Source organism: Triticum dicoccoides, chromosome 4B, assembly GCF_002162155.2.
Source record: "Triticum dicoccoides isolate Atlit2015 ecotype Zavitan chromosome 4B, WEW_v2.0, whole genome shotgun sequence".
NCBI lineage: Eukaryota > Viridiplantae > Streptophyta > Magnoliopsida > Poales > Poaceae > Triticum > Triticum dicoccoides.
In genome coordinates, this window is record NC_041387.1 from 555,908,004 (window position 1) to 555,921,210 (window position 13,207).

Below are 13,207 nucleotides of genomic sequence, written 5' to 3' on the forward strand. Positions count from 1 at the left end.
TGGGGCTGTTTGGCGAAAGTCAACGTGCCGATCCCCAAAAAGCGTAAGCTTGGACATAAGACCGTGGACTGCATTAATTTGGGCTACGCTAAGAACAGCGTTGGCTATAGATTTCTAGTAGTGAAATCTGAGGTACCTGACCAGAAGATCGGTACAATTATGGAGTCTAAGGATGCTACATTCTTTGAGGATATTTTTCCTATGAGAGATATGCAAAGCACTTCTAGACAGGAATCTGAGGAGACTCCTGAACCTGCCATCCCTATGGAATATTATGAACAAACACATGATGAAAATCCCGAGGAGGATGACGAGGAAACCCTTGGTAGGGGCAAGAGACAAAGGACTGCAAAGACCTTTGGTGATGATTTCTTCGTGTACCTCGTGGATGATACTCCCACTTCTATTTCAGAAGCGTATGCCTCTCCAGAAGCTGACTACTGGGAGGATGCGGTCCGTAGCGAGATGGATTCCATCATGGCTAACGGGACATGGGAGATCACTGACCGTCCCTATGGTTGCAAACCACTGGGATGTAAGTGGGTGTTCAAAAAGAAGCTTAGGACCGATGGTACGATTGAAAAGTACAAGGCTAGGCTTGTGGCCAAGGGCTATGACCAGCAAGAAGAGGAAGATTTCTTTGATACTTATTCACCTGTGGCTAGACTGACCACCATTCGAGTATTACTCTCGTTGGCGGCCTCACATGGTCTTCTCGTCCATCAGATGGATGTTAAGACAGCTTTTCTAAATGGAGAGCTAAAGGAGGAAATCTACATGCAACAGCCTGATGGCTTTGTGATAGATGGTCAGGAAAGAAAGGTGTGTAGGTTGATAAAATCTTTATATGGCCTGAAACAAGCACCTAAGCAATGGCATGATAAGTTTAATACAACTCTGACATCTGTTGGTTTCGTTGTTAATGAGGCTGACAAATGTGTATACTATCGCCATGGTGGGGGCGAAGGAGTTATACTGTGCTTGTATGTTGATGACATACTGATATTCGGAACAAACCTCAAAGTCATTGAGGAGGTCAAATCGTTTCTATCTCAGAACTTTGAGATGAAAGACCTTGGTGTGGCTGATGTTATCTTGAACATCAAGCTACTGAGAGATAATGAGGGTGGGATCACACTTCTGCAATCCCATTACGTTGAGAAGGTGTTGAGTCGTTTTGGATATTCGGACTGCACACCATCTCAAACACCATATGATCCTAGCGTATTGATTCGAAAGTCCAAAGGCATGGCTAAAGATCAATTGAGATACTCTCAAACCATTGGTTCACTGATGTACCTAGCGAGCGCAACGAGGCCTGACATCGCGTTTGCTGTGAGCAAACTGAGCCGGTTTGTTTCCAAACCGGGTGATGTACATTGGCATGCTGTTGAGAGAGTTATGCGCTATCTGAAAGGTACTATGAACTATGGACTTCACTATACCGGATACCCGTCGGTACTTGAAGGGTATAGTGATGCGAATTGGATCTCTGATGCTGATGAGATGAAGGCCACAACTGGGTATATGTTTACTCTTGGAGGTGGCGCTGTTTCCTGGAAGTCTTGCAAGCAAACGATCTTAACGAGATCGACAATGGAAGCAGAATTAACGGCATTAGACACATCTGGTGTTGAAGCGAGATGGCTTCGAGATCTTTTGATGGACTTGCCATTGGTTGATAAACCGGTTCCGGCTATCCTTATGAACTGTGACAATCAGACTGTCATCACCAAGGTGAAGAGTTCAAAGGACAACATGAAGTCCACCAAACACATAAGAATGAGATTAAAAGCTGTCAGAAAATTAAGAAACTCCGGAGTGATAGCGTTGGACTATGTCCATACGGCTAAGAATCTGGCAGATCCCTTTACAAAAGGGCTATCACGTGTTGTGATAGATAATGCATCGAGGGAGATGGGTATGAGACCCACATGAGTTGCCATGGTGGTAACCCAACCTATATGATCGGAGATCCCGTGAACTAGGACCTGGGAAAACAAGCCAGTGGTGAACTGAGGAGAGTAACTATACTAACCCACTCCGTTGGAGATGCAATACTCTCGATACTGTATGGTAGGATGACTACGGTCTCAATGTGTTTCAAAGCTTATAAAAGCAAGATGCTATCCTACAGAGCGATCTTTGGAGGAACACACCTATATGAGCCCGACTGCTGGTCACAGTCTATGAGATTGGGGTGATCTCTAGTAAGCTCATGAATAGGCCAGGAGTGTGACTTATATGCTCCACCCGAGGGGTCAGCCTTCGGCAGCCTAGTACTAGTAAGACATGTAGTGAAACTTCTTTACGCCAAACTGACAATTCAAGGCATAGTCCATTGTTCAGTTGTGAAGGAGTGTAGCCACTTGTTCTAGGTGAAGTTCAACCTTAACAGGTCTTTACTGAAACACTGGTATATTGAAACAGCAATTGGAACAGAGGACACAATGGGCCCTCGAGATCTGGTGGGGGATTGCTGAAATCTGAGATGGGCTCTAGGCCCATATTGCAATTTCTGAAAAATCTCTTAGGGCCCATGTGGGTTATATGGCACTAGGTGTGGTGGGAAGTTTAGTCCCACCCCGGAAGTGGAAGGAGAGTTGGAGTGGTTTATAAGGGTTTCTCTTCTACATGCTATTGGAGCTTGAGAAGAGAAGAGCCCTCGCGCACTCCTCCGCCGCCCGCCTCGCCACGCCACGCCTCGTCACGACGCGCCGCGGGTTGCGGGATTGAGCTGAGCCGAGCTCACACCTACGCGCTTATTTTTGCCAGTCACTAACGGAGAGTTTTCTGACAGCTGGGCCACGATCTGAGACGTCGGATCGTGGGCTGTCACGGACTCGGACGTGGGTCGAGCCCACGTCTCTCCACGCGGCTGCGCCTATAAGTATGCGGTGTCTCCTAACCCTAGCCGCCACGAACAGATCACATCTGCTCACGCGCACGCCCACCGTCGTTCCTTTGCTGCTGCTGCCGCCGGTGACTCCATCCCGTCCGCCACGTACACGGTCGACGGGAGAGCAGGTCTCCGAAACCACGCCCTTCTGGTTCCTGTACGGGGTGAGGGGCGAATAGGTTTTTGGGCAGCGATTACGCGACTGCTCGCTTCCGATCGTCTACTTCCTCTACGTCCGCGTCGCCTTCGTCATCACCATGTCCACCGACGCCGACCGTGCCGCCGCCGAGAAAGCTGAAGCTGACAAGAAGGTCGCCGAGGACGCCGCTGCTGCCACCAAAGCCGCGGCCTCTGCGTGGCCTACTGGAGGGTATAACTCGTTTATCCCGCTCCTGATTATTTTCATATTAGCAGTACTAGCAGTATGTGTAGATTTGTCTACTGTTTGCTTAGTACGTGCATGTTTAAATCAGAGTGAGTACGTCATCAACTTAGTCAATGCCATGCTAGTGATTTACTCATGGATTAATTTAATCGAGAAATTGCCTATTTACTCAACACATACCTCGTTGGTGTCAGCGGCATAACGACAGGACTCCATGAGTGTTTGCTCCTTGTTGAAGTACACACGCGTCCCGAGCGTCGGTGCCACGTTGGGAAATCCTGCCATGGCAGGCATATATAATTCTCCGCAGAGGATGTTGTGGTTGTTGATCCTTCGTAAACGATGCCACAACAGCGGATTCACCTGTCGTGGCGGAGTTCGGCACCACCACCGCCATGATCAGTGTTCGATCCTCACCATCAGCCTGAACGAGGTAAGCCTCCTCTCTCGCCTTCATGTGACATTCACGTGCCCAATGGCCCAGTTTGACGTAGTAACAACACACGCACTGGCTATTGCCATTGTAGTTCACGCGGTCAACATTCCTTCTGCGACCGCGTCCTCTGTCATAGCATCGATCGATCTTCCCTGAGTTACTGCCTCCCGATCCATCTGAATTGTGCTGCTTCTGGTGCACTCACCACTCCTCCACCATGAGTAGGAGTTTGCTACCATCAGAGTCATTAGACTCAAGGTCATAACGTTCCTCAACGGGCTTCAGCCCACCGGTGAGCTCCTCCATGGAGAACGTGTCCAGGTCGACCAACGTCTCGATGGGCTTGGAACCCGAGAGTACTTGTGTGATGCGACAATGAGGAACTTGCGGATGACCTTCTACTCTAGTATCTGCTCACAAAGGCTGGGCTAATTCACCATACCTATCATGTGCATGGCAAAATCGTTGATTGTCTCGCCATTGTTGAACCGGATGGCGGTGTACTACTTGCCGAGGGTCGTCGCCATGGCTTTGCAGACACATGTCACCCCGAGCCACATGGTTTTGAGTGCATCCCACGCGTCCTTGTCCACCTCCTTTGCAGGAAGGGTGGCCATCATCTCTTGTGGCATGCCCCGAAGATTGCCTCGAGCACTAACCGGTCGGCGTTGTGGGCAATGGTTTCCTTCTCAATGCCGTCCCAGAGGTGGCGCCCCCTCGAGCATGACTTGCATGAGTAGGGGCCAATGCCCGTACTTTGTACGGGTGAGCATGGCCCACAATGCGCCTTTGACGATGTCGCGCACCACCCATGTGTGTATTATTTGTTTCGGCTCGATGTCCTCGCCGCATGTGGTATGAGCATGCGGTGTTACCATGACGGTGTCATCCTGCCATTGATGGTTATTCCGACCATCTCCTAGGATTGCTCTGATGCCAACTAAGCATGAGCTTCTTCCCTACCCTCTCTCTCTTTAGTGACCAATGTCTAGAGGTAGAAAACGATGTTTTGTGCAACACACTTACTTTTGTTTCTCTCTTCTCGTATTCACTGATGAAAGGGAAATCGTGTCCTTGAGCTCGCCCCAACGGTTGATCGTGCCAACCCACAATCCGAGTGCACATCAAGCTACAATCTTTCTAGGGACCACACTAACCACGTCGTTGGCTCTAACCTAAGCACACAAAAACAGACCGAAAGTGCTACCATGGCAGCGGTTTTCACCGCGTTTCCACTGCATGGCAGGGAAAACAAACATGGAAAACAGAAACGCCTAAAGACAATATCTAAGTGTAGTCACGGCTAAATAATTCCAACATAGTACATTAGTGAGTCAATCTGTGGTTGGATGGTTAGGAGGACAATGGTATCTCTAGCCCACTATGTTTTCTGAATTTATTGCAGGTCTTCCGGCGATGTGCGTTTAGTGGAAGGAGACGTTCCCGTCGACTAAGAAGGCATATATGGCGACTTCGTCAATCTCAAGATTATGTGCCGACCCAGTCTCTCGGATGTGCTCATAAGGATAGGGTGTGCGTGCATGCGTTCATAGTGAGGAGTGTTATGCGTATGTATGAGCGTCTGCATCTCTGTACCGTGTTAAGAAAAATATGATACATTATTATATACTCCCTCCGTTCCTAAATATAAGGCTTAGTTTGGCAACGAAGTTTTTAGAGAACCATGGTAATTGAAAACCACAGTATTCAGATATGCACACAACGAATACTACAGTTTCTTTAAACCGTGGTTTTTTTCAGTTTTAGCAAAACTACCTAGATGTTTGGCTGGTGTTATTATACTACTGTTTTGACCGATTGTAACGCTGGGTGACATCTGAAACTCACTTAGCTACATGACCTAACGGCCGCCGGGTGCATGCAGCTTCTACGCACAAGGTCAGCTCGTCCGCACCTATATGTAGCAGATTTGTGTACTGCTATGCTAACTAGGCAGGCGCAAGAAACGGATCGATCAGCTGGCCTTCAATGGCTGGACTAATTTAACCATGAGGTGCATGATTGATCAAGAGCCTGTGGCAACTTAAGTTCATTAATCAACTAGATTGAAGTAATACAATCCTAGGAGCGTGTTGCCATCATATGTCTATACATGCGTGTACTCTTGGAGGCGGACCAAAATTCTTTGTGTGTGTACGATGCACCATTTATACTGAATTGGCTACCTAGCATATATACCCGGTTGCATACAAGTGTCCTCCTGATCTAATCAGTGCGCTACTAGTCCGAAATTAATCGACAGCTAAGGACTCCATGGAGAAGCGTGCAAGATCACTAGAAACTAATCAGTTTTGTCATCCCATCCAGCGGCGTCATATCTAATATATATGCCACCCCTTGTAGCAGTCTTGTAATCAGACTAGACAGATGGAGGAAAATTAGAAGACGATCACATCTACTATTCTTATCTCAACGTAGATGGCATTGTCAACTGCACTTTCTCTCGGTTCTGTTTAGAAAAAAGAGGTCTAGACCACTTTTTCAAATACTTCAAAAATACCACAGTTTCTGGAATATTATGGTTTACAAAACTTCAGTTTTTGTTGAAGCCAAACACATCGAAGTATTCAAAACCAAGGTTTTTTTTCTTCAGAAACCACGGTATTCTAAAAAAACTACAAAAATACTTTGCATCCAAACGCATCCTAAGTCTTTGTAGAGATTCCACTAAATACGGATGTATATAGATGCATTTCAAGTGTGGATTCATCCATTTTGCTCCGTATGTAGTCCATCTAGTGGAATCTTTACAAAGACTTACATTTAGGAACAGAAGGAGTATAAAATAAAAAAGTTCACGATATACGTACAAAACATAAGTGCTGAAATCTCTGGTAAACTCGTAATGCAGCACCTTGGGACACTGCAGTGCGTTGGCTGCCACCTCCACTTGGTGTAGCTCTGGTCCGCCCTCCCGTTCGCCTGGCAGATGAAACCGTCGTCGATGAACGGGCAGGAACTGCCGTCGTAGAGCGGGTAGCTCTCGTCCCATACCCACCTCCCGTCGTTGACGTCGCACGGCAGCTGCACGGCTCCTCTTGCGGCGTCCCCCATTGCTACTGCTTCTTGCATGGAGAAATTGGCAGGCAAGGTGGTTCTCTCCGCTTCCACTGTCTCCATTAATGGCGCCTGGGAAGCGGTAGCATTCCACTCTGATGCGGCCTTCTCTTTGCCAAGGCTCCCACCTCCAGCTTGCACCAAAATCGAATCATTACCTCCGTCTCCAACGACTCGTGTGGCCGAACCCACCGCCGATGGCCGGGGCTCCACATCGTACGTCGGCGGCTAAGGAGAGGTGGAGGAATGGCTGGCTGGAGCGGAGGGCGAAGAGGTAGAGGAGGGCGGGCGCCAATGAGAAGAGGAGAAGGAGAAGGTGGCGGCCGGAGGAGCCCATCTTCCTCTTCATTGCTGTGTGCGTCTGCGATGCGAGGGGGGCAGAGACAGCTGCTTGGCTTGGTTCTTTCGTTAATAAATACAGTACGAGCGACTCAGATTGGCCCCTTGATTTGATTATACATACATTATGCAGCATGGTGGGAGATTAGTGGTGCCAAATGGAAGCGTGTTCGCCTGCGTGTGTTGCATAAATATGCACGTAGTAGTACGTGCTACCTACTGGTGCTCCATGTAGCTTCCTGCTAATAGTTGTTGGCATGCATAATAGCTTCTAGTTTTATCTTATTATTAAAGAGAGTAATATACTATAGTAATATGACGTGAAAAAATATGCAATGACGAATTCAATGGTATTGATTTGGTGATGTATATGTCAATATATATACAAAACTTATTGAAAATGTATAAAGTTTTGACTCCCTCCGTTTTTATTTACTCAACATATTTACAGAAAACTTGTAAACTTTGAGCAAGTTTATAGAATAGTTTACTAGAGCTTGGGCCCTCTCCCCTCAAAAGACTAGCCTAGTAGGAGGGGATACTCTCGCAATTTCTAAACCGACGTGGGACTAAACCCAACAATATATATTCGTGCTATATAAATCTTCATATTGTTCTATATAAACTTGGCTAAACTTTGACTCGGGACAACAAATTTAGTACTCCCTTCAAACCATATTAATCAACATTGTACAAATTGTACTAAAGCATCTTCAGTTAATATGCATCGGTGGAAGTACGTAAACTAAAAAGAGCACATATGTGGTATAATTCTCGAAAGTGTCCTTTGGCTCCCGAGCTCATTTTGAGCTCGGTGAACAATAAAATAAAATAAAAAACTAGTTTTCTTTTGTGACAAAAGTTTCAAGTGCTTGCAAAAAATTTGTCATGGAATCACATTCCTGTAAGATGTGCAAAAAAGAAAATCAATGCTCCAAAATGCTTTTGAAAGTAGCGTTCTTAGAGTATCAATTTTTTTTTACCACGCCTTCTAGAAATGTGATGCCATGACGAATATTTGCAAGCACTTGAATTTGTTGTCTTCGGTTTTACTGTTCATCCGAGATGATTTGAGCTCGAGTTGAGAAACTCCGCTCCAGTGTTTTTTTAACAGCGTATAATTCTGTCTAGTTAATCCGACGGGTTATCTTCTATCTGACCACTGACCACAATCAGTAAATAATTCAAATCGAGGGTTGGAGAGGGGAGGCACCTTCTCCCGGAAGGAAGCCACTCTCGAATCTCCATTTTCCTTTTCCCTCCATCGTCGTGCGCGCCTCAACTCAAACACCACAAAGCCCCCTTCAATCCCCTGTTCCTCTTTCTCCCTCTCCCCGCCGCCTCCCGAAACCCCCGCCCCCGCGCCGCCGCCCCAATCGCTTGGTCCCGCGATCGATGGCGACCGGCTCCGGCTCCGGCGCCGGGCGGGCGTCGGTGCGGCCCGTCGACAGGCCCCGGGGCAGCAGCACCGCGCGCTCCAAGTCGGTCGCCCCCCGCCGCCCGCCCTCCCCGGCCCGCGCGCGCCCCGCCGCCGACCACGACGCCACCGCCGGTAAGCCTCGGCTCCCTCCCCCGCGAATGCATCGGCGTAAGCGCGCGCGCGTGGCTAGGGGTTTCGCTGTTCCTTTTGTCGGCTTCTGAGGGATTTTTTCGTTGCGACATCGAACTGTCTTTATTTATTTAGAGCTGAAATGGGACGGGGATGATATTTGCAACGGAGAGACGCGTATCGCACCATCGCTATTGCCTGAATACATGTGTTTATTCCCGTCAGGTTTTCTGCCCGTACTCTTCGGTTACAACATGATAGATATACAGTGACGGCGGCACATCATTATCATTATCGTTTGCAAATTCGAGGGCGTTTTTTGGGTACTAACTATGTTTTCAGAACTGATAAAGGATGTGTTTCTCAGACTTGTGCAGAGTAAGAGTTGCGCTAAGGATCCGGCCGAAGAACGCGGATGAATTAGCTCAGGGCGCCGACTTCGATACTTGTGTTGAGTTGCAGCCCGAGGTTAGGCCGCTCCCGATCCCATTTTTCTCTCCACGCTTCATTATTAGCAATCATCATCACATTGGGCAAAGTTTTCCATATCGTTTGCTCGTCTTGTTGTCTGCAGTGTAAGAAGCTGAAGCTCAAGAAAAATAACTGGGCTTCTGAGTCCTACCAGTTTGACGAGATATTTGGTGAAAATTCTTCACAAAAGCGTATATACGAGGTCGTTGCAAAGCCTGTAGTCGAGGCAAGTCATGTATTTCAATATTTTGGAGCACTGTTTATAATATTGGAGCATTATTAGCACTATTTATAATCATGAGCAACATAATATTGCAATTGTTTATAATATTTTTTAACCTGCACTAACTTTGTATAATTTGGAGCACTGTTAGTAAGTTTTCAGGCTCCTTTTTTGAAATAAAAAAGATATACATAAATCTCTTAGATACCCTATGATAGTTATTACTAGTTTTTTGTGGCTCAAAGCAGATTAGTTGCTCCTTCAGTTTGGTTTGGCTTACCTTTGATGCTAAGAATTATTTGCTCATGTCACAACGATTTGATGTGTCGCTTTGTATTAGTTGCTTGTTGTGAGTTAAATACTCCCTCCGTAAACAAATATAAGAGAGTTTAGATCACTAAAATAGTGATCTAAACGCTCTTATATTTCTTTACAGAGGGAGTACATGTTTTTTCTGCCAAACTGGAGTTTTGTTTCTGTAGCCATGTTTTTTGAACTTATCATGTGTCTGCATTCCATCTTTCAGTGAATGTTGATAGAATATATTTCACCAACTAGAAGTATTTCACAACAAGTGATTGCTAGATAGTACTCCCTCTGTCAACTAATATAAGAGCATTTAGATCACTACTTTAGTACTCTAAACGCTCTTATATTAGTTTACGGAGGGAGTAGTATATAACTTCCCAAAAAAATCCTTCGTCACTTAACAATCTACTTTTACCAATCATTTCACTCAGACATTATTAGACATGAAGTCACCTATCTACCTTGACCTGAGAAAATGTAGAATCGTAAACCTTTGCAGAGTGTATTAGAAGGATATAATGGGACAGTGATGGCTTACGGTCAAACAGGTACTGGCAAGACATACACGGTTGGTCAGCTTGGAAAAGAAGACCCTTCTGAACGTGGTATAATGGTCAGAGCGTTGGAGCATATCCTTTCTAGCATGTCTTTGGAGACCGATAGCGTGGCTGTATCATATCTCCAGGTTCAACTCATCGCCAACCTTACTTTTCTTATACATATTTCACCATTTCATATTGGTGGATAATTTATTTTTGCATTGACCTAGAATCTAGGTAGGTGTGGTTCTCGAACGAATGACCATGTAAAACTTGTATGATCATTACCACACATACATCAAGTTATTGACATAACTGTGACCATTGAGTTACATGTTTAGTTAGTCAATTTGAATTGATAAATAATAGCATGAGTTTTGTAAACTGACCTTTTGACTTTAAAGGTATCCTACAGTTAGGTGTGGCTCTTCGATCAAGAATAAACATTTATGTGATTACTTGAGTCTTTGACATGAATAGTGACTATTGAGATGCATGTTTATATAGTCAAAAGGGCGTGCCCAGTGCTGAAAGCTCCCACACAAGGTGGGATCTGGGGAAGGGAATTTCAAGACAGCATTACCCTTACATTATAATTTTGCAAGGAGGCTGGTTCGAACCCAGGACCTCCAGGCCACAAGTGGAGAGACTCTACATGTCTACCACTACGCCAGGCCCGCCCTTCACATGTTTATATAGTCAATTTTAATAAATTAATGCAATAGCATAAGTTCTGCAAGCTGACCTTATGAGTTTAAAGGCATATTGTAGTAATATATTACATTAAATAGGTTATGTATAATAACATGATTTTGACTATTTTCACTAGTTTGGCTCTTGTCTCCACCTAATACATTATGCTAGAATGAATTACAAAACCTGATTGAGATGAACCGTTGTATAGTGTGTGTTTTGTACTTGATGTAGATTGTTGATGGCTGTATATCTTTTTATATGATGTGTGACAGAAAGTAGCCGAACTGGTAGCAGATATTTTGGATCCTTGATCCATTAGCACTTTCATCGTTTTTATTTATGCTGCCATACTTATGCCTGTGTTCGCTTGATTTTTAGCTATACTTGGAATCTGTTCAAGATTTACTGGCCCCAGAGAAGACTAATATTCCAATAGTCGAGGATCCAAAAACTGGTGAAGTTTCATTGCCAGGTGCTGCGATAGTTGAAATCAAAGATCTTGAACATGTTTTTCAACTTCTGCAAATTGGTGAGACGAATCGTCATGCTGCTAATACGAAGATGAACACCGAGTCATCTCGCAGTCACGCTATTCTAATTGTATGTGGTGAATCACTGTCTCATTAGTGTAAGATCTTTTTGTTAAGTTCTATAACTAAATGTATATTTTATGCAAATTTGATGTTGTTTTCAGATTCATCTACAGAGAAGTTTAAAAATAAAAGAAGAAACTACCGTCTCTATCCCTAGTGACACAGAACATACTCTTCCGGGTGACTTACCACTTGTTCTGAAAAGCAAACTCTTGATTGTGGATCTTGCTGGATCAGAACGAATTGATAAGTCTGGTAAAACTCACTTTTCTAATGTTAAAATGTTGATTATTAAATAGTGCAAACATCTTCATAGTTCATACATTGCATTCGTTGTTATGATTCGTCTCTCAGGAAGTGAAGGGCACATGATTGAAGAAGCCAAGTTCATTAATCTTTCGTTATCTTCTCTGGGAAAGTGCATTAATGCACTAGCAGAAAATAGTTCTCATATACCAACAAGAGATTCGAAGCTTACAAGGATGCTTCGTGATTCATTTGGAGGTGCCAATCTCTGTTATTTGCTTACTCTTTCATGACATGTTTCTTTTCATGCCTAACAATTTTTGCTAAATCTCTGGAGTGTGCACTTACATGTCTCCAGCTCCTAGCAAATACCAACAACATGCCTTGTGTATCTAACTAGCCGAACAAAACAAGTAGCAGATAATTATATCACATTTCTGTAAGATATCTGAAGTTGGTGCCATTTTACCTGGCCCTGTTATATCAAACAATGAATAGCACCGAAAAGAATGTGGATAAACATGTTCATTGTTGAGTAATAATTGGCAAAGAAGCACTACATAGAGATAAAATTATACCTGAGATAGATAAAAATAATATAATGTCTCTGCTAATCAAATCATGTTAGATGTAGTTCAATGTCTTTATCTTTCTTAAGGGAGACGCAAAAGCTATGATAGAAGGGAGAGTTATAGTATAAGCCTAGGATCCAGGCCAACCCTCCCAGGCTCCCACGCACTACAACCCAACACTTACTCAGCATGTCACTCAGCCGGCACTCCGGCAGTAGAAACTGAACATCGGCAGTACCTGCAGCTGCCTAGTCTCTAGCCCGAGCCTTGATTGTTTCCAAGTAGTTCAACGTCTTCACAAGCAGGGTCACAACTTAGAACATACCAGGCCATAATTGTCAGAATAGAAAGCAAGCAGTTCAGAATAGAGGGTTTTCCAAGGCATGAGAAGTTAATAATGTTAAAAAGTGCTTGTGCATTTGTTTTTTTTAAACAATACCATATGGAGACTGTACTACAAGGTATGAATGGCTGGTTCATTATAGAGTAGAATAATAAAATTGTGCTGGAAGTGATTGTCACGTTTAAAATATTTTTTGGGGGACATCATTGTTACTTTCTTTTTGCCATCCTATTAAGCGTGCAATTTACCTGCCCAATCCTACAATTATTTGCAGGAACTGCTAGGACTTCCCTTGTTGTGACAATAGGTCCATCTGCAAGGCATTACTCAGAAACTTCAAGCACAGTTTTGTTCGGCCAAAGAGTAGGTTCAGTTTTGCTCATTTTCACCTTTCTAATTCATAGGCATGTGCCTTGCTCTTCTAGGGAAGTTAACCTAGGGATGTAAATGGCAAATAAACGGCGTCCGCAAGTCCCGTTTAGTTAGCTTTAACTAGCTTCGTAGTTCATCCCCACCTCCCCCCCGCCCC

At 44.6% G+C, this 13,207-nt stretch overlaps 1 protein-coding gene across 2 annotated transcripts in view; it reads left to right on the plus strand.

The window, feature by feature from the left end:
* The first annotated feature begins 8,646 nt into the window (after positions 1-8,646).
* Positions 8,647-13,207, plus strand: part of LOC119291433 (kinesin-like protein KIN-UA) — a 12,198-nt gene continuing 7,637 nt past the window's right edge. The window contains exons 1-8 of one of the 2 annotated variants that reach the window (XM_037570191.1): positions 8,647-8,689; positions 9,054-9,154; positions 9,261-9,383; positions 10,189-10,374; positions 11,303-11,524; positions 11,619-11,772; positions 11,872-12,021; positions 12,953-13,041. In XM_037570191.1, coding sequence (XP_037426088.1) covers positions 10,219-10,374; positions 11,303-11,524; positions 11,619-11,772; positions 11,872-12,021; positions 12,953-13,041 — 771 coding nt within the window. In that variant the 5' untranslated portion in view covers positions 8,647-8,689; positions 9,054-9,154; positions 9,261-9,383; positions 10,189-10,218. Of the gene's footprint in view, positions 8,690-9,040; positions 9,155-9,260; positions 9,384-10,188; positions 10,375-11,302; positions 11,525-11,618; positions 11,773-11,871; positions 12,022-12,952; positions 13,042-13,207 lie in introns of those variants that run through there. The other variant, XM_037570190.1, reaches the window with a different exon arrangement.